Source organism: Anabrus simplex, chromosome 14, assembly GCF_040414725.1.
Source record: "Anabrus simplex isolate iqAnaSimp1 chromosome 14, ASM4041472v1, whole genome shotgun sequence".
Taxonomy (NCBI): domain Eukaryota; kingdom Metazoa; phylum Arthropoda; class Insecta; order Orthoptera; family Tettigoniidae; genus Anabrus; species Anabrus simplex.
Genome location: NC_090278.1, coordinates 96,261,309 through 96,287,454, shown reverse-complemented (window position 1 = coordinate 96,287,454; position 26,146 = coordinate 96,261,309). Strand labels below are relative to the sequence as shown.

Sequence of the window (26,146 nt, the reverse complement as noted above, 5' to 3'; positions counted from 1 at the left end):
TTCCTTTCTTCTCTTCGCCGAACAATCGTCAGCTGTCATCTCCCGGATGCTTCGAGCATTGCCGGATGTTGACGAGAAAACGAAAACAATTAGCAAGGGCTTTTCAGTGATACCAATAGCACCATACCACCGACATTAACGTTTTCAGATACCGTCGCCTGTTAACAAAATTAATTTATAGTATAAGATATTATCGAGTTTACTGAGACAACAATATTTTTAGATTTTCTATTCGAATTACAGATACGGTTGTGAACTTTAATGTCTTTCAGTTTGCTAATGTTGTATAGCCTAATGGTAGCGCTATTCGTGGTCAACGTTAGTCAGTTGTTTCCAACATGGATATAGGGGAGTTGTTGTCATACAAGGTAGGTTAAACAAGATCGAGATTTATTCCATAACTCATTTTCGGAATTTTAACTTCTGATATGAGAAAAGTTGTGTATATCTCATACGCTCCGTGTTCATAACATGTTAATAGTTGTTAGGTATATATAGTTTTCCTTGATTACCCTTTCAATTTCATTTGCTGTCTACGTCAAAAATTGATTTTGATAATTATATCATTGGTCTTTCACAATTGCTGTGAATTTTAGCCTCCCAATACACCAAAACGATTGCAAGATGATGACGAGGAAGAGGACTATGATAATGAATACGAAAGACAGCGCAAAATGCGCAAACTGGCAAGAAGTCGCTCGTCTATTGATAACGAAAGATACGAAAAAGCTGCACATAGGAAAATGCAACGGGAGACGCGAGAAGAGTCTCCGCCGCCGACAGAAGAAAAACAACTGACCGAGGAAGAACGAGAGAAAATACTTCAGTTGGTCGAAGGTGAAGAAGTACCGGTAAGTAAATCACTATTAACCAAAGTTATTTATAGAAATGTAATGTGTAATATATGTGTAACTTACAGCTGTATATTTTTCCAGCCTGCCGATACTCTGTCGGAGTCAGACATCAAACGTATGATACTGCTGTTCGAAAAGAGAGCATTGAAAAATCAGGAAATGAGGATCAAGTTCCCGGATATGCCTGACAAGTAAGTAAAATTCACCTGTTACAGTTGGAAGTTAGCTAAGCGAAAGTAGATCTATATCCATCTGTTTGGAATAGTATAGGTAGTCTCGTAGAACTTCGGTCCCCCAGCAGAGTGTATTGCAGTAGGCATGGAGGATGTTGCCCTTTTGTTATTAGTGGCTGTGTCACTTGCTCATTCAGTGCTACCGATTATTAAGGTAAGTTTTGGGATTGGACTGTGCATTTCCTGGCTAGTGATAAAAGAAAAAGGTCTAAACTGTCAGGGGTGCTTAATCTCTCAGACAGGCATTTACATTGCCTAACTTGTGCACTGTAGATGGTATTTAAATTGACTAGCAAAGTGAGATTTTGTAGTACTTCATAAAATGTTGCATATTTATCAATAGTTGGCACTGCACCACCCAATACTCACTATAGTCCGTGCACCTTTTAACGATATTTCTTTGTTCGGGGTTGAGGGGTAAGGAGGGAGCTTTCTCGGTTCCGGAAATACTGCCAACTGAATGGAAATGAAATTTGAATTGAATCGATAATATGATCGATCGATATGCATTTTCTAAACCTGTATTATCTTAAGCCAACAACTGAGTCATACACACATTATATAACATTTCTTGATGTGAATCTCGTTCCTAGCATGAATTCTATAGTTTGGCTTTGCTGTGTAAACAACAACAGTACTAGTACGTAAAGTGTACGCCAGATGTCGCACAGCGATGCATAAGCGATTCATAGTTTGTGTTTCAAAGGTAGCCAGTACGAATCTCGAAGATACCCGAGGTGACCGATTCAGCACTATGGTGTCCGTGTATCGCTAAAAGGTGCGCGTACTATATATTCAGCTGCGTGCAGAATGATTGTCGTTTGTTTCTCTCGCTGAGGATGTGAGTACGTGCTTAGGTGGTCTAACATTTCTGCCAACCTGTTCAGTTGGGAACTAAAACTGGTGACATTGGACTGATGGCAGTGCATTCTATATTGGACAGTGTGGAAAAGCTGAATTGATTTATATTTTGGGTCAGTGAGAAAACGGTTGGTTAGGTCCGGTTAGTGGACCAAACAAAGGGGGGTTATGCCTCCAGTAAGGACCACAAAGCAGCTTTTAGGTCTCTAGCATTTTGTAGGACGATAAGAGCCCATTCTATTTCACCTAAGGCGTTAGGAGAGCATTCTATGTGTATTTGACATTGTTTCCTTTTCATGGTGTTTTTTGTTTGTATTTTCATTCAGCCGGGGTTGGTAACGCAATCTAATTATATCAGCATTGATGGCAATGACGTCGCATTCTGTTCACATTGATCAATAGGAATGCAAGTAGCCGCTTTAGCCATGGGCGATGGCTGGTCTTGCTCTTTATTAGGTTATAAAAGTAAATGTACTTCTGAGGGTGGGATGGTGGCTTCCTTGACATCGCAATGAACACATCTTTCCTCTAAAAGGAATTCCAAGTAAGATTTGCATTATTTTCACTTCCTTGTAATGTTATAAACTTTGGGTGGCGCGGTGTCAATTATATGCATATTTTAAAAATTGTGCAAGATATAACACAGAATTTTCAGGGTAACTTGTCAATGGTATCTTTAATATCTCTGGGTGTTAATAATGGATACCCATAGATTATTTGCAAAGTTCATACACATGTTTTTATTCTAAACTTCACGACTTTCAGAGAGACACATTCTTGGTTGCCTGCGTTTCGCCCTCGTATGCTAAGTTAGGCTCATCAGTTGGGACCAACCAAGAATGAGTTAGCTGGAAAATTTATAATGTCCAATAACGGACCATTATATTGGTATTATAAATTTACTCATTCAGGACAAATATTTTAAATTCCCTATGGGAGTCAACATCTGTATTATTTCAGAGAGACGTGCTGTTTTTGGCCTCTTCGCATGGCTGAAGATTACAGTAAAATGAAAATGTTAAAGTTCCACCTTTTCAATACCATGAATGTTTATTGATGTGAATATATATCACATAACGTTTAGAGAAGGTTGGTACTAGTTTCGACGCTCATTGCGCGTCATCATCAGCCAACAAATCAATTGGGCAAAATGCAACTTATCGAATATGGTAGCAATTTATAACACATGATAGCACCTACAAGACAAATGTTAAACTATGACTAGTTGAAATATACAACACATGACAGCAAATACAAGGATTAATGTTGAAAGCTAAATTGTCAAAAGTTAAAACAATGAAAGCAAAACAGAGAAGGTAACAATAGTTAGGGTATGTATACGAGAACGTAGTCCAGCTTGAGGTTAGTCAATTATGATGAATAGTTGTTGATATTCATTGACTTTTCTTTTGTCTCGTAACATTAGCATGGTGGTCACTAGCACTGTCTGATGTTTGTTGGTTCCTTGCAATATTACGAGACAGTATAGTACCTGTTCATCTCCTCTACTATGATATTTATAACCTCCTCATTAAAGAAGAGTAAAAATGCATCTAAAACACTAGCTGGTCCCAATTGTCCAGTATAATGCACTTGCCATACGCAGTATGTAACTCGCCCACTGAAATTCACTAGAAGCAGATGTTAACATTGACATGTTCCTGTCGTTATCTTCTTCTCCTTCATAAGGCTAAAGTTCTTCTTGGGTATAATCTACATCGCTTACTGCACTATCAGAATTACTACCAAAACTGCTTACACTACTTTCTTCATTACCTAACACAGGAATTTCAATTTCAGAATTTGAAAGAGCATGCAAAGGCCTTGCCATTTTTCATGGTACCTATACTTCACTTTCATCTACGGTATATCATATATAAGGAGTTTAAATTCTTAGCACTGATGGCAGTTAAGATCAAGTGGCTTATAGTTTATAGTTTCTATTATGTCTCAGTAGAGGGCACTTCATTGACACACAAAGCTAATGATATATTTGTTGTGCAGTGTAGATGGTGAGGAAGTTCGAGGCTTCTAGAATTCATTGGTATATGTCATTTTCAGAAATGTTTGATAGATGTCATACAAACGCTGTTTTTTTTTGTACTCTGTGAAGTGTACCTACGCAGTGGGTGAGAAGTTAGCAAAGAGCCTCGTGAAGGAAAGGGACTGTTAGTGTAATTAATAACAATAGTGCATAATGAACAGCCTTGTCAGATGGAATACTATGCTTCATTACTTTCAGGTTCATGGAGTCGGAAGTGGAACTTCACGAAACCATCCAGGAGATGCATGCCGTGACCTTGGTGCCAGACATGTATCCCATACTGGTTGAGCTCAACGCCATACCTTCTCTCTTGGAGTTGCTGGCACATGACAACACTGACATGGCTGTCGCCGTCGTCGATCTGCTGCAGGTCCGTCTTCATTGCAAACAGTGGAACTTACGGGGCCTGGATCAAAGAATTTGTCACTCATTAACTTAAAGTAGAGTGTTAATTATCATTCTCAAGATTGACCAATAATCACATTATCCGATGGTCTTTCCAATTTTATATAATCAATCATACAATTTAAAAATCTTTGTGCATGCTAGTTTTGTTGCGCCCCTTATAAAAATAAGATATAAAGCAGACCAGAAAATTTGAAGTCAGAAGACAGTAGCTCTCCAAATACCTTAGTTGCTTTCAAGTTTATTCCTCACATGTATAATCAAGTTTTAAAATACTACTTCTCCTCTCTTTGATTGACGAAAAATATTCAAGATCTGAATTCCAAATTTTTCTTCATATTATGATCTTTCCCACTTTTAAACACACTGTTCAACTTTATTCATTTATTAATGTCATCGATGCCATCTCTTGGAACATACTGGTTAGTCATGCAGCTCGTCTCCTACCTCCCAGCCCAAACTTAGCAACATACCCCAGTTCTCTAATCGAGTAATCCTGGGGAGTGTCCCGTACACTGGCCCCATACTATAATTGTCTTTCCATTGACTCACTGTATATGTCCTCTCCTGTACATCTTACTAGAACCCTGAAATGCCCTCATAACCATATGAAGAGATCTTTAACCTTTATCTACAACCTTGTTAATGTGATTACTCCAGTGATGATCTTTCCTTATATTAACATCTACATATTTATCCCCATGATCACTCCATCAACAGAGTAATTAAAACAGAGGACTTATCCTGTTGGTCCAACTTATGGCCTGACTTTTCAACCCATTTTCCAACATACTGTTGTCTGCTAACCATCTCATAACTTTTGTTTATGTCTTTTTTCATTCGTTCACAATCCTGCAACTTATTTACAGTGAAACCTCGATTATCCATTCCTGCAAACTACGTTTTCCTGGGTTATTCATTCAAATTACGTGGTTCCGTGATCATCGTAATTAAATCACGTTGTAAAAATCCCGCATTGTCAGTTCCTCGAAGAACGATTTCCCAGATCAACGGATATCAGGGTTGGTTCCTGGTTCACTCAGTCTACCTCATCACCTTTGAGGGGCTATCTAATTGTGAGATGGCAACCCCGGTCTAGAGCACCAGGATTAACAGTCGAGAGGGTTCGTTACACTGACCCTGTGTTACCTCGTAATCTGCAGGCCTTCGGGCTAAGCAGCGGTCACTTGGTAGGTGAAGGCCCATTGGAGCTGTAGTTTGGTTTGGTTTAGGAGTGTATTTAAGATTATAATTACTGTACACATTAATTATACATACTTCATTTTTGTGATGTTCAAGCCAAATTGTTGATAATTTTCATTCCCGGCAGAGGGAGTCGGATTTTTGAAGGGTGGGAAAAAGTCTATTCAACACTCCATGTCATACGATTTCAGCATGTAAAAGATCTCTGGTGACACATTTGGTGTTTCCACGACAAAAGTAATTAAATCTCAGCCACAGACGCCCAGGAGAGTTTTGGTTTACTCGGTCTGCCATCTAGTGGGCCTAGAGCAGGGCCTCTCAAACGCCCAAACTCTCACGCGTGCAGAGCGAGGTGCATAGGCTCTGTGCACTGTGCATCGGTACGCTTCGCCTCAACTCGGCTTGACTCGGATGGTGTAGTGTGCTGAGAGCGACGAAGCGTTTGATGGTAGACGACGTGTTTATCAGTGAAATAGATAAGCGCACGACTACAACATAATAATGGAGCAACCTGTTTCGAAGAAAGCAAAGACTTCCGAAAGTCCATTTCAATCGAACTGGGAACTTTCGTATTTTTTTTGTTTGTTTGTTTGTCGTGACGATAACGCCAAATGCTTAATCTGTGGGACGATAATTACGTGCGTAAGAAAATCGTCTATTGAAAGACACTACAACAGACTACATTCGGAAAATTATTGTGAAATCATAGGAGACGTCAGAGAGAAAGAATTAAGGAAGTTGAAACAGCTTGAAGAAGAGCATTCTATATCCACAAATGAGGTTTGTTCCAGTACTGTAGCATTTTCATTTTGGTTACAGGTTCTGCATTTTTTTTAAATTATGTTTACATTCCTCTCAAACATGTATGTGTATTTCTAATTCACTTTTTAAATTTTTTTAATAACACTGGTAACCTTGTCCCATACAACTGTGCGTCTCCGCTCACCACACGTAAACATTTCGCAGTGGAGGAGAAACAGCAGTGAAGGTGAGGAACGTGGAGACAGGCCGAACGGGGAGACAGGTGTAGGGAGAGAGGAGTGGGGGGTCTGCACTCTGGTCAACCAAGTGAAGTCGTCTTTTGCACCGTGCACAGTGCATGCACCACGCGCATGCACCCTGAGAGGCCCTGGCCTAGAGTAAAACAGAACGTCGAAATTGACGAGCGGGCGGCCAGATGGTGTCAAATTGAAATGTCTGCACACGGTAGCTGAGGCCATACAATTATTATTATTATTCCTGGATTTTCCATTTTCCTGTGTTGTATGTTTTTTTCATGGTCCCTCCAAAAATGGAAAATCGAGGTTCCACTGTATTAATCTGTATAGTTGAACATAATCTGCAAAGAGCCATATCTGTGATTCCTGTTTTTTGCTAATTTCAAAACATGAAAGTCCAATGATACTGCCTTGTGGAACCCTCACCTTAATCACTACACGATCAGATACTGCTTCACCCACTCTAATTCTCTGAGTTCTATTTTCTGTAAATTTAGCCAACCATTCAATCACTCTTTTGTCTAGTCCAATAGCCTCCCAAAATCTAGCCTCAGTTCAGTAGTGATACAGTCCATTTGACCTCTTGAATCTAAAATATCTCCTATATTTTGCTGGAATTCTGCAAGTTGAATCTGACTGGATTAAACTCATATTGTTAACTGCTCCAGGAGCTGACAGATGTGGACGTGCTACACGAGAGCCAAGAAGGAGCGGACGCTCTCATCGACGCTCTCCTCACCCAACAAGTGTGCGCACTGCTGGTTCAGAACCTGGAGCGCATGGACGAGAGTGTGCGGGAGGAGAGCGAAGGCGTGCACAACACTCTCGGTGAGTATTGAGTAAAGATGAGAGCTTTCCTTCTGACTCGATTTGATGCCACTGTCTTGATGTTCTCCCAGGACTTCCCAACTGTTGCTGCCATGTTATCCTTGGTCTCCCCCTTCTAGCTCACTGGGAATTATGGGGACATGGAGAGGAGGCACTTGATGGTTTTCTTACACATCTGAACAGTATTCATCCTCGTATACAATTCACTGTGGAGAAGGAAAAGGATGGAGAATTAGCTTTCCTGGACGTGCTGGTGAAGAGGAAGAATGATGGATCCCTAGGGCATCAAGTATACCAAAAACCAACACACACAGACCGATACTTAGAAAACCTCCAATCACCATCCTGGCCAGAAGCGCGCCATGATGAAGACCTTGGTGGATCGCGCCCTTCGTGTCTGTGAACCAGAGTACATCAAGAAGGAACTACGGCATCTTGATCTAGCCTTACAAACCAATGGCTACACGGTACAGGAGGTCAGGAGAGCACTCCACCCCAGAAGACAGCCAGCGAATAGTAATCGAGAAGAACCCAGGAAGAAAGGTATCGCTTGTTTGCCGTATATTCGGGACGTCACGGATCGTATTGGAAGACTCCTTGAACGTCATGATGTTAAAACCATTTTTCAGCCGACCCAACAGCTACGAAACATGTTACGTTCTGCCAAAGATCCACGTGACCCTCTAACATCTACTGGGGTCTATAGGATACCGTGGAGCTGTTTATATTGGCACGACTGGCAGAAGTGTCAATACTCGCCTTACGGAACACAAAAGGAACTTGCTCTTGGGGCAGTACGACAAATCAGCAGTAGCAGTGCATGCACTGCTTGACGCAAAGCATGAGATCCGTTACAAGGATACTGACATACTGGCCACAACATTCCACTTTCACGCCCATCTCTACAGGGAAGCAATTGAAATACATAAACATCCGGATAACTTTAGTAGAAAGGAGGAAGGACTGAAACTCAGCAAGGCCTGGTACACCCCTTTATATAACGTACGGCCGAAGTTTACTAAGATCAGAGACATTACAGTCAACCAACCAGAGGATCCATTGCTCGGCACGACCCAATCAGAGGTCGTGCACTCCGAGATCCAATCAGACGACAGACTGCTCGGAGCGACCCAGTCACAATTCATGCCCTCATATACTCAACCTGGTGACATACTGCACGGCGCGAACCAATCAGAGGTCGTGTGCTCAGAGACCCAACCAAACACCAGGCTGCTCGGCGCGACCCAATCGAAGGTCGTGCTTTCAGATAGTCAATCAGATGTCGGATTGCACGGCGCGAACCAATTGGAGGCTGCACACTTATATATAAATACAGCTGCTTCCCAAACAACTTTTGCAGTCGCCAGCGGGATACAGGAGAGCGTATCGACACGACGCCACAGAAGATGACTACCGCAGCAGTAGTCGAAACGTCTGGGAGAAGCGAGAGGAGTGGACCACAGCATAATAGCCCGGAAGATTTTTATTATATTGACACCGGCCGTGAAAGTCTTCATACTTTAATGTCCCTGGGAATTGCTTTCAAGAGCCTGTTGTCAGGGCCTCGGCGCAGGATGTGTCTTATCCATTTCCATTTTAGTTGCAAGGTGTGGTCCAATAGTTCTTGATTCAATATCATGTCCGGCCATCGCACCCCTAGGAAGGTTCTCAAACATTTGTTGATGAAAGTCTGGACTTTATGTGTCATATCTCCAGTTACCTTCCATGTCTCACGAACATAAAAGAGTACAGATTGCACGTTAGACTCGAATATCCTCAGTTTAGTCTTTGTTCTCACTATTCGGAGCTGGGCGAAGGCCCCTTTGGCCTTTTTGACCCTATTTTGGACATCTTCATTTGCCCCTCCATTTAAAGAAATAATGCTTCCTTTACTAGTCTCTTTTACTTTTATATACCACATCCTCGAGAATGTCATTCAAAATATTCAGCTATTCACAGCCAGCAATTGAGTTTTCTCTGGATGTATATTATTGTATTTGATAAGTCGCTGCTGTCCATGTATTTTTATGATGTGTATGTATATGACACAGATCACCTCTTAAAGTAATGTTCTCTATTTTCTCCATACTTCTACACGTCATCCAAAATGCTGTTATCAGTAGAATCCTGTTACACTTGCGAAGGCATAGTTCACATTTAAGTGATTCTTTGCAGCCATCTTTGAGAACCTGACGGAGTTCCGTCCGGAGGTGTGTGCGGATGCTGCTCGACAGGGTCTGATGCAGTGGTTGCTGCGCCGTATCAGGGTCAAAATGCCGTTCGACGCCAACAAGCTGTACGCCAGTGAGATACTGTCCATCATGCTGCAGAACACTCCAGAGAACAGGCAGATGCTGGGAGACTTGGAAGGCATCGATGTCATTCTACAGCAGCTGGCGGTAGGATAAGTAACAATATGTTATGTAATTAAAAAGTTACAGTGTTCTATCTCTTTAATGTTAAAATAATGGCCAAATTTCTTCTTGGTGCGTTATTCGTTGCGGATATTGACGATCATCATGGTGATGTCTTTTGATGCGACAGCCCTGGAGAGTTCCTCAGATGTTAAGTCGCACCATTTGCAAGCGTTATCCAACCATGAAATCTTGTTCCTCCCAGGCCCTCTTCTCCCGCTGATCTTTCCTTGCAAGAAGAGTTGCAGAAGCCAGTACTTAGACTAATTTCCCATTATATGGCCCAGAATTCAGACCTACCATCTTCCCTTGTGTATCAGTTTGTTTTCGCAGAACCACTAAAACTTGGTAACTGAGAGACACTTGTTTCTAGATAAAGGTTCTTAACAAATGATGTACCAACTTTATAATGAAATTTTAAATTATTTTGTGGGATGAAAATCTAAGAAAAGTGTAAAAATGTCATCAACATAATTTCTACATATAGATGATGGAAGGAACGATTAATGAAATACTGTGCAGAAAATGTAAGAAGATACTCTGCGGAGATACGTTTTTTTCCTCTCGGCCTCTGACAAGCTCATTTCTGCTTCCCATCTTCAACATAAACACTTATTAAGAGGCCATTTTGATGAGGGAAGTGACTTGTAATTTGATGTAGATTAAAAATAGGAAATGTCATCAAGTTATATTTATGAAAAAAATAAAACCTTGATTTCACAGAAAAGAAATGTTTAAAACTTATCATGAAGGTATCATATTTAAAATACTTTTGTTAGTAACAGTAGATTTTTAAAATAATATTTTACTATCCAACTTTATTCACTGGAGGAATGTTTGCAAATATGTACAATGCGAAAGTTAAGTGCAATGCAATAACTTCACTCTTGTTATCACGACTCATTCATCTCGAGAAGATTGGGGATCTCTTCCTTGGTATGTCTGACAGGAGATGAAATAAAAATAGTTGACCTACTAATTGGTGCCAGAGGGACCATACCACAATTCTTTGTCAATATCTGCAAAAAACTAGTCCTTTCGGTAGACATTCCTCTAATAGCCCGTAAAGATTCCATGTATATATTAAGAACTCATTTGTATACTTATCTGTTCTATATAATATTGCAAATGTCCATGTATCTATCTTATTTATTACCCCTTTTACTAGTTTCACTCTTCACACTTTCATTTATATTCATTGTTGATGTTATTGTATGGGACTCATACATGCTGTCAATCTTGTATTGGTTTTGGTAATGGTTTGTCAAGAGACGACCTTGAATTCAAGGAGGAAGCGTTTAAAATTAATAGTCTTAAGTTCTACTTAAGGATGGTTTGACTGTGATGTTTTGCCTGTAATGTATAATGTGTTCCTACAGTTCTACAAACGTCACGACCCAGCGTCGATGGACGAACACGAGATGATGGAGAACCTGTTCAACTGCCTGTGTTCCAGTCTGATGTACGCCCCCAACAGAGAGCGCTTCCTCCGAGGGGAAGGACTGCAGCTTATGAACCTCATGCTCAGGTGAGATGACAAGGCCTCATCTCTCCATTAATGGAGTGAAATAGGTGTTGAAGAAACAACATTATTTTCTGGTCCCCACCAGTTCAACAGTACATCAGTTAGTATGTGAAGAAATAAAATTCAATTCTGTTTTGGGAAAGAAATCAAAATACTATGGCTATTTTCAATGAGTAAATGAAATGGCGTATGGCTTTTAGTGCCGGGAGTGTTGGAGGACAAATTTGGCTTGCCAAATGCAGGTCTTTTGATTTGACAACCGTAGGCGACCTGTGCGTTGTGATGCGGATAAAATGATGATGAAGACAACACATACACCCAGCCCCATTGTCAGCGGAATTAACCAATGATGGTTAAAATTCCCGACTCTGCCGGGAATCGAACCCGGGACCCCTGTGAGGAAAGGCCAGCATGCTAACCATTTAGCTATAGAGCCAGACATTTTCAGTGAGTGATCACACGTAAAGTTACTTAGAAGTGGTTTTAGGATATAACTTTTTTTTTTTTTTTTCTGTTTTGCTTTATGTCGCACCGACACAGATAGGTCTTATGGCGACGATGGGACGGGAAAAGCCTAGGAATTGAAAGGAAGTGGCCATGGCCTTAAGTAAGGTACAGCCCCAGCATTTGCCTGTTGTGAAAATGGGAAACCACAGGAAACTATCTTCAGGGCTGCCGACAGTGGGGTTCGAACCCACTGTCTCCCAGATGCGAGCTCACGGCTGCGCGCTCCTAACTGCACGACCAACTCGCCCAGTAGGATATAAATTCTCTTAATCTGGTCATTACCTCGGGCACAAGAGAAAAAATAGTGATTTCTCTTTGCCATGTTCTACTGACGTGTGTTAACCCTCTTGCTTTTAGATCTTTTCAGGTCGTATGCTCAAAGACAGTATTACACAATATTTTCAAAAAATTTGTAACACATAGACATTCATATATTTCACAACAAGAAAGATCAGACATGGCATAAATACCAAATAAACCAGGCAAATTCATCATGGCCGTATGAGGTTCAGCAAAATTTACTGAAAATTTAAAAACAGTTTTCATGCAGAAAAATGTAACTTTTGACAAGAATATACCTGAACCTGTCCTACTTTGAGTCACGTATGCAGTTGCATTCAAAAAGCATCATAATTGTTCCCACCTCTACTTAACCCATTTGCATCATTTTGACGAGCTGTGGTCGTGCACAGTGTCTTGGCGCATGATCCAGTTGGTAAACAATGTTGTCAGTCAGTATCTTTGTGTAACCCTGGAATTGTTGAACAACAATTATAGGTAATAATAATAATAATAATTTGCTTTATGTCCCACTAACTACTCTTTTAAGGTTTTCGGAGATACAGAGGTGCCATTATTTAGTCCCACAGGAGTTCTCTTACGTGCCAGATTGACGTATTTGAGCACCTTCAATACCACCGGACTGAGCCAGGACCAAACCTGCCAAGTTGGGGTCAGAAGGCCAGCGCCTCAACCGTCTGAACTACTCAGCCCGGCTGTTGAACAACAGCTTATTTTCATCGGTATTTAGTATTCATTATGCAGTAAACCTGCATCGTGGTAATGATGGCGTGAATTTGTAAGCAGTGTTTCACATGGTGATTATGGCAATAATGAAGTTTTGGAAAATTAATCGGAGTTTGAGCGTAGTGATAATAACAGTGAAAGTTAGTTGAGTGCGAAGACCACTGAGAAAGTGAGAGGGAAATTGCTGTGCCAGGTCCTTCCAAATGTGCTTGGGCGCTGACACGGTTGGAAATTGGAAAATAAAGGCAATAATCCTGATACATCCATTTTGTGGATACAGCAGTGTTTCACAAAGATTTAGAATCCGCTCATAGTTCGAACTTGCGATGTTCTGCTCTTTTTGAAATTATTTCAAATTAAACCACAGTCAGCGAGTGAAGTATGGGTAAGTGGGAAATTTTAATGGCAAGAATGTGAGATTTAAGTGAATTATCTTCAGTAGTTACTATATTATGCATGTTTTTGTGTGACAGGCACGCTCAGACTACGGACGGGCAAGTTTAATCTGATTCCACAGTCAACAACGTGGCCATTTATTGTGACTTGAATGGGATACATTAACTCACTTACTACTGAATAATTTGTGTCATATAATTGCCTGTATACTCAATACTCATTTAGCCAACATGACGATGCAGCCATAATGCAAATACATTCACTCGGCTAATTTAAACTTAAATATATCACATAGAGAGCTTCAAAAGACACTTCTACGATCGTACTAACAACTTCCTGACTATGTTCTACGTCATCGTCCTCCTCACCTCTTTTCCGTCTCCTGCAGGTCCGGGCATTTATGGCACTTCTCCGTCTTCCTCTCTCCTTCCACAATTCCTCTTCCATTTTTTGTCCCAGTCTCTTGCAATCCTCTTTATTCAGTTGATCCACCTTGCTCTTCGTCTCCTTCTCACTGTCTTTCCCTTGAACTTACTTGGTGTAAGCACCTACTGTTTCAGCAAATTTCTTTAAAATCGATTTGTATTACTGTATTTTCTGCAGTGCCTCAGAGCCCAAATCAAGTAAAAAAAGGTTAAAAAAGTTATTTTAAAAATAATTTTGATGCTAATGGGTTGGTGTTTCAGAGAGAAGAAGCTGTCGAGGAATGGGTCTCTCAAAGTGCTCGATCATGCCATGTCTGGTCCTGATGGCAAGGAGAACTGCAACAAGTTTGTGGACATCCTGGGACTGCGCACCATCTTCCCCCTGTTCATGAAGACACCCAAGAAGAACCGCAAGAGGATTCTCACCACGCAAGAGCACGAAGGTAACTGTGTGTAGTCGGCCCCGGGAGCTTGCTTTTGTTTCTCTGCCAATACTTTAGAGCTCTGGAGACTTAATATCATGTCCTTCCCACACTTTCAGTGTAATTCTTATTTGTCTTATAACTTTGTTGATCTTCTAAAGCCAAAATGTTCTTGAATTTATTGTTGGCACCTTTTCTTTATTTCTGTTTCCTTTTTTTTTTTTTTTTTGAAGATAGTGATTCTTCCTTAATTATTACATGCGTTCTTCAATTATATAATTCCCTGTGACCAATCTTTCCAAACTCTCATGATCAGATCTAAATTACCGTATTCACGCGAACAATCCCTGCATATTTTTAAAAAAATTTGATGCACGAAATTGGGGTGCGGGTTTTATTTGCGTCAAGGTTGCCAACGCTCCTGACTCACCTAGTTTTTGATGGCGAGTGTACAGTTATGCTTTGTGCAACAGTAGATGGAAGATAACTGTCCCCATATGTCATATTTAAACGGAAAGCAATTCAGACTTTTAATTCTAAACTGACTTTACATTTTTTTAAATAGTACAGTATTTCACAGAATAATTTAAATTCAAAATTTCTCCGCGTCATGATAGAGAACGCGTCTTCCGGAACGTGCAGGGCTAGCTTTCTGCACTTTCACTTATTTCGGTGTGTCGATAGTGTGCTGCATACTTGAAAATAGAGTTAAATCGTAATTCTTTTGCATTCAGAGTTTTAAGGAACGTCACAATATCACGTAGCAGGCAGTTCGCGGAAAAGCAGAATCCGCGAAAATTGGCGAGGGTTGGCATTTCTGAATCGCAAGATGGTTGTTAATTCAAAATCATGTAATTGGAAGTCCGATTTCTGTATTACAAAGACTTCGAATTAACAAGGTTTTACTGTATCGCAAAACTAACATCAGATTTCGCCGGTGTGTCTACAAGGGTTTACATTGCACGAAAAGAATTGTACACCACCGGTTGTGTTACTGTCCAGTAAACAGAGACCACGTGTGAGAAGTTTTTGAGACGTGGAGTGTGACAAACTTATAAGTAATTTAGGAGAGGATTCTAGAGTAGAACGCAGCCGGGAAGGCGGTATGCAGAGGGTTGCGCAGTAACATTCGCGCGCTTTGTAGTATGATGTGTTTTTTGCAGAGCCAATAGAATCATTTCAGTAAGAAGCGCCTGTTTGTGCGAGTCACGAGTGAATGTTTTGAGTTTTATTTGTAAATATCATAATCAACAAATTTAGGGAAGAGCAAAAAGACAAGTATTGTATCGACAGGCGAGGGAAATAGTATTTAGAGTGTATTTTGTAAGCATGCAGCAACAGGTGTTCAGAGGCGTTCACGCCTCAAAAGAAGATAGCACTCACGTGTGGTATCGGCCTGCAAACAGAACTGGCCCGTCCATTTACCTTCCTTAATATCTCAAAAATTTCCCTCAACACTTTCTCGGGGTTTGGTGTTAAAAATTAATTTAGACTTTTAGGAAACATTTAAGCCCACGAAAATTATAGGTCATCGCTTTGGAATTCAAGATATAACTGGAGGAAAAAATTTTTACACTTTGGGCTGTTATGCTTTCTGTGCTTCGCCTTTCATTTCTCTCAACTTCCATTTACTTTCTTTCGAAAATTTCCTCAACACTTTCTCGGTGTTTGATGTTAAAAATTAATTTGGACTATCAGGAAACTTTTAAGCCCACGAAAAATATAGGTCATCGCATTGGAATTAAAGATATAACTCAATGAAAAAATGTAGGCCTACTTGCTCATTTTCATGGAATATATATTTCATAACAGTGATAATGTATTTTTATCATCTCAGGCAAAGCAGCTATATCCGTAAATTTACATGTTCATATTTGCGTAAAGACCACGTGCACCTCGCGGAGTGATACGAAATGTTTGTTTATGCCTGCGTTACTCTTTTGATGGAAGGAATTTTAGTTCATTTAATTTTTTTTTTTTTTCAAAATGAGCATTCCTAAAATGAGGGTGCGGGCATTATTTGACGGCGGGGATTATTCGGGTAAATACGGTAACACTTCCCACAGTTTTAAACTTTTTAAGAACCTGTTCAGCGACTGCCTAGCTACTTCATCTTTTCTTTAAGGCTGTCGTGTTATGGGCGTTATTTATTTCTTAACCAACTTGCCTAGTGATATAGGCCAAGCATAGGTTTCAAAATATTGGTGATTTGCAAAAGTTTGTTCACCCTGTAACTTCTCTAATTGTACCGTTGTGTGACGCGTACAATGATGTCCCCAATGATACACGTATCAAGGGTCGGAAGCCGATATGAAGCATGTGGCTTAAGCTTTCTAACAGTCGGAAAATCTGGTGTATGTTTTCAAACTTCAGGGAGACCAGATGTATTCACTAGCTACAATACTCTGGAGTGCATCAAATGTATGGCTTGTACAGTTTGCCAAGAACGGCCTGTGATGGACATGTAACGCCAACTTTATCTACATGATGAGGTGTTATCACGTCAAAAGTAAGTAAAAAGAAAGCATGAGAGTGAACACAATCTGTAAAGGAGAAAAATTAAAGGTATATGATATGTTAAAGCCAACAGCATGGAGCAACGACACAAAGATATCCTTGAAGCATCGTACAGTAATTCAACCTGCAGCGGACAATTCAAATCGAACTGTCAGGTTGACGTCGGTTCTCGTTCACTTTCAGTATGGTAACTGATTTTATGAGGGAAGTTTTTGATTGCTTCAAATGAAATTCATATTTTAGGTTACATATTGACTGCAGTATCTAAATTAAAGTATAAATTTTCCACTTATTCAATACTATAAAAGTTTCTACACAGGAGTTCATGTGCACTTTCTTCCTAACTTTTCTGTGTCTTATTGCATGCTTTATCCAAGACAAACTCAGTAGTATACCTGTAGGGTTTAGAATAAAACTTAGAACAATATTCAAATGCAATTTCCTCATAACTCTGGTTTACATGTTAAGGGAGCATTTCAGCTTGAAAATCTTTATTGCTCTCTATTAATGGTGCAAGTCTAACAAGAGTTCTATTTTTTTCGCTGTGTAAGAGGAAGTTTGTTTAGCTGGAAGGTCAGGGAGGGCAGTGAAAGAGAATGTGGACCGAGGGGACTTTGAAACTTGAACTGTTCGTTTCATGATATAAATAAAAGGTATTGAGCGGAGGATGAAGTGTACGCACATTGTTTAGTTTCAGTAAATGTTAGTCATTTCATCGTAGCATTGTCCCATCCAGATTTTGTTGCTCATTGTGTAATAGTCGATGGTTCCTTCCAGAGCACGTTACCTCCATCATCGCGAGCATGCTCCGGAACTGCCGAGGCCCTCAGCGGCAGCGGCTGCTCAGCAAATTCACGGAGAATGATCACGAGAAGGTGGACCGTCTGCTGGAACTGCACTTCAAGTACCTGGAGAAAGTGGAAGAGGTGGACTTGGAAATTGACCAGGAGCGGAAGGTAACGAGCCTCTCTTGTCATCTGTCAGACTTGTCAAGTCAAATCAGAGGAGATATAAGTCCTGATATTTTGATACGTAATAATTCTTTCTTGCCATTAATTGATTATTCTGTTGTGTAGATGGGAATCTTAAATAATTCTTTAACTTTCGGTGCTTATGTAAACTCAAGTCGTAATGTTTGATATAATCATATTGCACTATTATCATTTTTCGAACATAACTTATCCTTAGCAGGCTAGACCACATAAACACACACATATCTTTATATGATCGTGTTTTGTTGTGACTCATGATTACATTGGAGCCAATTACAAATATTGCCACTCATAGCATAAGATTTTTACAAACATGGCAGATGTTATGGCCAAGCATTAACATCAGGTTAGTGAAGATATATCATTTCATATTCCACTAAATATCTGTAGGCTGTATATCAGTTGTACCAAGTCCAGTAGGAATATTGAATTATACTGGTGCATATCGAAATATTTTGGTGAAAGCTTCTCACGAATACAAATAACGTGCCATAACATGTTACCATGTCATTAGTCAAAGCTCGATTAGTGTGTGCATTCAAATAGCCTACTTGGGGTAATCACCAAGTCCGAAACCTACAAAAATGAAATATCATTTCTGCTAACAGTCTTTTTGCTGGGAAAGGGCTATTGCTGTTCATGTAAGCCATCTACATCCAGAAAAACACAATTACTATTACAGATTACAAAATATTCCTAGCACAGTCATTTCCCACTCAGTATTGAGAATAGACGAACAAAACAATCAGTAGACATTTCGTAAGGTTGTTTCACTTGAGTTTCAAACTGCATTAAATGATTCTGTACAAGGGAAATGCCAGTTTTTCTGCAGTGAGGGGGGCATTACCATCCCCATTAGTCTCTCTCACCCAGAAAAGCACTGCAAGGGATTACTTTGGAACCATATAGTAAAAATACGAGACAAATATGAGTTTTTCGGATAATGTTGACAGCAGAGAACCTGCTACTAACAATTGCTTAAGAAAATCTAACGGACTGTTATCAGGATATACATGGTTGCAAATTTATGTTGGGAGAAATCAGTGACAACAAAGACTATAACAGGCTAGCTCAAAGACTGCACAATTCTTATTTATCTATTAACTTCCTACCGGGCTTTAAACATCCAGCCACAAAATATTATGAAGCTAGAAGAAAACATTGTTTAGCTCCTGATGGCAAACGCCATGGTCGCACATCAAATCTGCAACGAGCAAACAGGCCTGTGACATTAGGAAAAATAAACACAGCTATGAACTATCACAGTATCAGTTTTATAATCAAAGACGTAAGGCCATAAGATGAGAACATAAGTATGAAGGATGAGTTTTCCACATAATCAATACTTTATTTACAAAATGTTTAAAATTATCTACATTAAAACAGTACCAGTTTCGACCCGTAAATAGGTCATCATCAGCTGTTGGTGAACCTGCTTAATAGCGATTGTACATAAAACATTACTAAAAACTAATTTAACAAGCTGATAGATTATAGGCCATAAGATGTGCATTGGAAACTAAGTCGACACATGTAGAATTGATAATGAACATGACAGGGAATGTCTGATGTACAAATCACCGATATTTTCGTCGCCACTATATCAAAAGTAAACTTATCACAGTAGATACCACACCGGGCCCATATCATGTCCTGATGAGAGCTAACTCTGAGTACGTCCAGTCATCGCAACCATCACCGCTAGGATGCTCAAATGCCTTCACAATGCTTTAACGACCTCAACCTCGGGTCGAATTGGCAATCGCTCTGTCATAGGAAGAGTTGTCAAGAGAGTATTCAACAGCCGCATGCACTATTACACCATGTTCAATGATCACCAACGACGGGCCTTCTGTTCAACATCAGAGACAATATTGGTCATATTCCTGTTTTTAAAACCCTTCAATTTGAAGGAAAACCTAAAAAACTGGTGAACATAATTTTTAATATACACCACGAGGATCGAAACACAGAAGGGTGAAACAAAACCTATACCCATAAAAAGATATGTGATGCCAGGCTCTCCATTATTACTTGCCCTCTATAAATAGTAGTCGACCATATCGTGGACAAATTAAATGAAGACAGTCTATCATGTCAGTATATTATGGAAAAACCTCGAACTTCAGAGCTTCCACCATTAACCGCCATGGGCTTCAGATGATGATATTGTCATCATCAAACTGAACAATAAATTTGCAATCAAGCTCATGAGGCTGCGTGCAGGAGGTTTCGAGAAATTGATCTCAATATTAACCTCAGAAATGCGTGGGTATGTGTGTGGTTAGAGGTGTCTTGATATATAGTTGACATGAATCATCTGCTGAAAGGTATAAAGTGGCAGGGAGAGATTCACTTAGGTGGAAATGTAGTAAGCAGTCTGGCCTATGCTGACGACTTGGTCTTAATGGCAGATTGTGCCGAAAGCCTGCAGTCTAATATCTTGGAACTTGAAAATAGGTGCAATGAGTTTGATATGAAACTTAGCTTTTCCAAGACTAAACTGATGTCAGTAGGGAAGAAACCTAGGATAATTGAATGTCAGATGGGTGATACAAAGCTGGAACAGGTCGATAATTTCAAGTATTTAGGTTGTGTGTTCTCCCAGGATGGTAATATAGTAAGTGAGATTGAATCAAGGTGTAGTAAAGCTAATGCAGTGAGCTCGCAGTTGCGATCAACAGTATTCTGTAAGAAGGAAGTCAGCTCCCAGACAAAACTATCTTTACATCGGTCTGTTTTCAGACCAACTTTGCTTTATGGGAGCGAAAGCTGGGTGAACTCAGGATATCTTAATCATAACTTAGGAGTAACAGACATGAAAGTAGCGAGATTGATTGCTGGTACAAAGAGGTAGGAACAGTGGCAGGAGGGTACTAAGAACGAGGAGATAAAGGCTAAGTTAGGAATGAACTTGGTGGATCAAGCTGTAAGGTAGGTATTGGGGTCACGTGAGGCGAATGTAGGAGGATAGGTTATTCAGGAGAATAATGGACTTGGTCATGGAGGGTAAGAGAAGTAGAGGGAAAGAAAGAGGAGACGATGTTTCAGATAATTTAAAGATGAGAGGTCTAGAACTAAATGAAGCCACAGAACTAGTTACAAATAGAGGATTGTGGCGGCATGTAGTAAAACTCACAAATGCTCGCAATCTGAATGCTAAAAGGCATAGCAGTCTATAGTAAAGATGTATGTCTAGCTTCGGACAAAGGTACACTACATTAGCAGATATTCAAAATGTCTCCCTTTAGCTTGGCAACACAATTCACATCAACGCAGCATTTGCTTGTGTATTCTTCGGATAATTCCAGGAGTGGCGACGGACAGACGGAAGAATGCAAGGAAAACAGAAAGAAAGCCGTGCAGCAAAAACTGTGCTACCCTACTCATTTACTGTTGAGTTTCGGAGACATAGGCAGCGGAAACTAATCACCACAGACGTATTGTTCCTATGTTCACATTACTTGTACGTTTATCTTCTAACATCTTTTTTTTTTTTTGCATTCTTTATATAAAACATTTTCAGAACAGTTGGCTTAAAGTTAAAAACTTCATCACTGATCCGTATTGAACTAATAGTTACAATGCTAAAAAGAGAAAGATGTTCCACCTAGATTTAGATTTAGATGTAGGTACATTGATTCGTCCAACAGTGTTATTGTATTGAACAGTTGGCTTGTAAATGCTATCTGCCCCTGTTGTCACAAAACCACTTATAATTTAGTTGAAACAGAGAGAACCATGAGGTCCTGAGATATGTTCTTTTTGCTCTTTGACCAGGAGGAGGAAGAGGATGACGACGAAGACGAGAACCGCTACCTGCGGCGGCTGGAGGGAGGCCTCTTCACTCTGCAGCTCGTGGACTACATCCTGTTGGAGGTGTGTACAGGTGGCCCAGCCTCTATCAAGCAGAGAGTGACCCAGATCCTGAACCTGCGCGGCGGCTCTCTCAAGACCATCCGGCACGTCATGAGAGGTGAGGAATATGACGAGGAAGGGGAAGATTATCCAGAACATTGTTTTAATTAAACAAACATTACCACTTCTCTGTTCAGTGATTTTAGACTTTGTTTCTAATACAGCACAAAATAATGTACACTTATATTATAGTTGTGCTTTGAGGTCCAAAAAAAGTATATGGCATTTTCAGATATGATGATGTTGCTCCTATTGTGGAATTGTGGGATCAAGAGCAGCCTCTGAGGGACTTACGTTGACAATTAGATTTAGTTCATGGGTCAAGGAATGAAGGGTCAATGAAATAGAACTTATCATTACATTAACCCTTAGCACTCATGCGGCGGACCATGCCCGACAAAGAGAATATCCCACATAGGCCTTACGTCAGGCAATGCCGACATGATTTTCTTCCTTATATAATTCCTTTGTCGGATTACGCATGCATGAATTACAGGTACAGTAATCTACTGGTATCTTTCAGTGATAATTTGAAACCATGTATAGGTATAATTTCTTCGAAATCAGGCTCTGTGGGCATTCTTTGAAGACCATGCAAGTTTGTAAATAGACGTTGTTTAGCAACATGGTGTCGTTTGAGCAGAAAGAGAAGGAAATAGCCAGACTTTTAGATGAAAGTGATGTTGATTTCATTGATAGCGAGAGTAATGTTCAATTAAGTGGTGATGAAGATATTGCTCAACTAGATTGTGTTGGTGAGTTGAGTGACAAAGATCCCGATCAATAGAAAAGTATGCTAAATGGCAGTGCTGGTACCTCCACTGATGGCTGGAGGAAAACAGTGACACGAACTTGGACTACAGAAGAACCCTATTCACAGGTACATCAGGTTATAAGCCATCGCAAAGGACTAAACCTAAGGGTGAACTTGACCTTTTCCAATTATTCATGACTCACGAGTTCTTGTCGAAAATTGTGCGCGAGACTAACTGGTATGCCAGTGTAAACGTTCAAAAGTTTACGCTTCTCAGACGTGAGACTATTTGGAGGCCGTGGATAGATGTTACTCTTCCTGAATTCAAAGCATTTTTAGGTGTAATCCTAAATGTTGCAGTGAACAATAAGACTGAATTATGACTTGAGACAGTATTTTTCTGCAATACTTGGGGGGGGGAAAGCCTGGATTTCATCCTGGTGAGTGCTTTGAGAAGTTCCACACAATGCATAATTAGAGATAAAAAGTGACTGTCTGAGGTAATTTCAGGCTTAAAAATGCTGAACATTGCACCCGAATATTGTATTATACTTGTATTATATTTATTTTGTGTTTGCTATATTTGGTTTTTATAAATATGCTGTCAGTATGTTTGTGCTGTCTCTTATCCCTCTGGAAGCAGATTCTTAAATGGAGCTGGAGAGACAGCAGTGTTCAGAAGAAAAAGAGGAGGGCTAAAGTTTAATGTTTATCAAAAAAACATTTGTACATAATCTCTACTAATGTCTACACATTCTTTCTATCCCACTGGCAGTTTCTTTACACATTGCTGACCGGATGCTTGAGTTTGTCACATACCCTGTGGGCCAGAAATTTTTCTACTGAGCATACTAGAGTGCACATGATTATAAAAATGTACATAAATATTAAACTAGTCAATGCTTTATCTTTCAAGTTGATGAATCTGTCTTATATTCAGCGTCAATTCCTAATACATCATCAATGTTTACATCGTTGTCGTCATCAGAGTCACGTGAATAAACGAGTACACTATATAAATTATGGCGTGTAGGGGCTTGAATATCACTCTCACATTCAGTTTCCCTTAATTCACAACCACCACATCCATTTGAACAATCATCGGCATACAATTCTTCTAAAATATTGTCGTCAGCAAACACTGTATTATGCGAGCGCTCCGTCTTATCATTGACTGAACCGGCAGAAAGAAAGTCGACGTTTCAAAACTAAATCAAAGAATAAAAGATAGGTGGCAGATATACATCTACAATTTATTCTACTCAATGTGCAAGTCCAAAATAGTTCAGTACATGGTCAAGAGATGTCACAGGGAGACCGAAAAAGATGTCGTGAATAAAACCAAGATTTCTCGGGGCCCATCGCCTACCACTGGCGAGCGTACTACTAGATTTCTCAGGGCCCGTCGCCTACCACTCACGAGCGTACTACGAGATTTCTCGGGGCCCATCACCCGTGCGTTAAAAGAATGCACACGGGTTTGTAGCCAATTGCACACATGGTTTTCTACCTTTTTTCAGGGCTAGTCACATGTTGGGGGTGATCCACACTTGTCCAGTGGATTTCTTTCAGTTTGAGTTTTGTAGCAGCAGCAGCAGTGTGGGACCTGGGGTTATCATGAATGAGGGTGAAGCTGCAGAACAGAATTTTGCATCTTCTGGAATGAGCAGTTCATGGTGTGGGTTGCTATAGTCATATCCTAGATCGTGAACAATTAGTGGTCCTGAGAGTCAGGATACAAGTTATTGTGGAATAGGAGTGGGCATGTCTGACGTATTCTGAGTCGTGGCTCTCCTTGTGGTAAGGCAGCTAGGACTATACAATCCACCGAAAACAAAGGAGTGGGCTGGCTGCTTCTTCCAGCATGTCAGTTTTGTTCTACATCAGACATTAGATATACTATACATTTCACTATAGAGATTAACTTCGTTGCCTGGGTTCCCAACCCAACTTATCATATCATGACAAGATCACAACCATAATTTTTGTTATGTGTATTTTAATGCTATAATAATTATTCCTGCAACATTGTCTTTATCTTGTATGCATATATTTTAGGTATGACATGATCTGTTTAATTTTTATTTTGGCTGAAGATGGCCACTAAGTGGTTGAAACTAGTGCCAAGACTGACGTATTTTATTGAAAACGTGGACCCTCCTCTTTTGAATTTACTTCTTATAATTGCACTTCAAAATGGAATAAAAATGAATTTTATAAATGTATTATTAACTGGCTTGGGGAATGGGGTCTGGAGGGGGTGTTTTTAATAATCTTTGCGTTTGTTGCAGAGTACGCGGGTAACCTGGGAGATGCTGGCGACACTGACTGGCGAGACATAGAACAACAACGTATTCTTCAGCTTGTAGATAAATTTTAACGACTCTTGTCAATAAACATTTTCTATTTCAACATAATTGTTCATCTCTTTGAACTTCATCCTAACCTTTGTGTTGTGCTTGTAGAATGGAAGAGATGTTACACCCCTCACTCTGTGAGAGTGTTAAAAAGGTCAGTATCGTGCCCTCGTCATCTGCCGTTAGGAGAGTGCTGGTTTATCACCACATATTCTGTACGAGCAATTTAAGAGGAGGTTCCTGTATGCACGCAAATACTATGTGCATGGCGCCATAAACAGGAAGTGTACGCACTATTCAGGATAAGGTTGTCGCTCCTGGCAATAGTTACCTAGTTATGAGAAGAAAGTAGGATATCGGTAAAAGTTATATTTTCAACTCGTATAAAAGCAAAACACAACTTTAAGAAACAGATAGTAATCGCCAGGTGGTTCACGTTACAGTTACAAGTAATCAGGCTCATGGTCCATATTGACTAATAACTTGAGAAAATATATAGTTAAACCACCAAATCAATACACATATTACAATCTAAAAAGATTATTAATGGAATAAATGTAAAATTGTTTGAGCCCTTGGAAACATCATCAGCACAAACAAGTTTAAAATCACCCCCTGTAGGTGGGGACACAGAGGAAGAATACACCCACGGTATTCCCAGCCTGTCGTAAGGGGCGACCAAGGGATGATTGAATTAGAACCATGAAACCACTTGTACTTAGTACCTTCACGCGAGGAGCACCCTGGGTCGTCTTTACTTGCGACTAGTACCACTCTGTTAGATACACACTAGGTTTGTGATTAGTACCACCATATGAGCGACACCATGGGGCTTTTAGTACCCACTATGTGACGAACACCATGGGCTTGCATTGCCTGTGATTAGTACCCACTATGTGAGGAACACCACAAGAATACTGGCGCCCGTGATTAGTACATGTACGTAAGGAACATCGTAGGTCTGCATTACCTGTGCGACGTACAATACTTGCGAGTACAGTGGAACCTCGATTCTCCGTTTTTTGAGGGACCACGGGAAATAAAAAGCATACAACATGGGAAAACGGAAAATCCAGGAATGAATGAACCATCAACAATTTGACTAAGCATCACAGAAATTAAATACGTATACTTTTAATCTTACAAACACCCCTAAACCAAACCAAACTACAGCCTCAATGGTCCTTCCACCTACCAAGCGACCGCTGCTCGGTCTGAAGGACTGCAGATTACGAGATAACGCATGGTCAGTGTGACGAATACTCTCGGCCATTATTCCTGGCTCTCTAGACCAGGATATTTGCCCCAGTTTGTCCTCTTGAATTCCAACTTTATCTTCATATTGTGATCTTTTCTACTTTCGGATACTTCCGAAATTACGGTTATTTGCAACCTTGAGCTCAGCTGGAAAGCGTGCTCGCTGTACAAGTCGGTACAAGTGCAAAATGATACAAAGTTTTTTAACGT

At 40.1% G+C, this 26,146-nt stretch overlaps 2 protein-coding genes across 2 annotated transcripts in view; both read left to right on the top strand.

The window, feature by feature from the left end:
- Positions 1–26,146, top strand: part of LOC136885539 (uncharacterized) — a 392,796-nt gene that overhangs the window by 285,060 nt on the left and 81,590 nt on the right. The gene's annotated exons all lie outside the window — the stretch shown is intronic.
- LOC136885699 (beta-catenin-like protein 1) lies at positions 210–24,739 on the top strand. The gene is made up of 11 exons (XM_067158418.2): positions 210–368; positions 597–851; positions 936–1,045; positions 4,191–4,362; positions 7,267–7,426; positions 9,602–9,825; positions 11,220–11,368; positions 13,981–14,162; positions 17,436–17,614; positions 21,431–21,626; positions 24,614–24,739. Exons 1-11 carry the CDS (start codon positions 339–341, stop codon positions 24,700–24,702), a joined length of 1,746 nt encoding a protein of 581 aa, XP_067014519.1. The 5' UTR covers positions 210–338; the 3' UTR covers positions 24,703–24,739.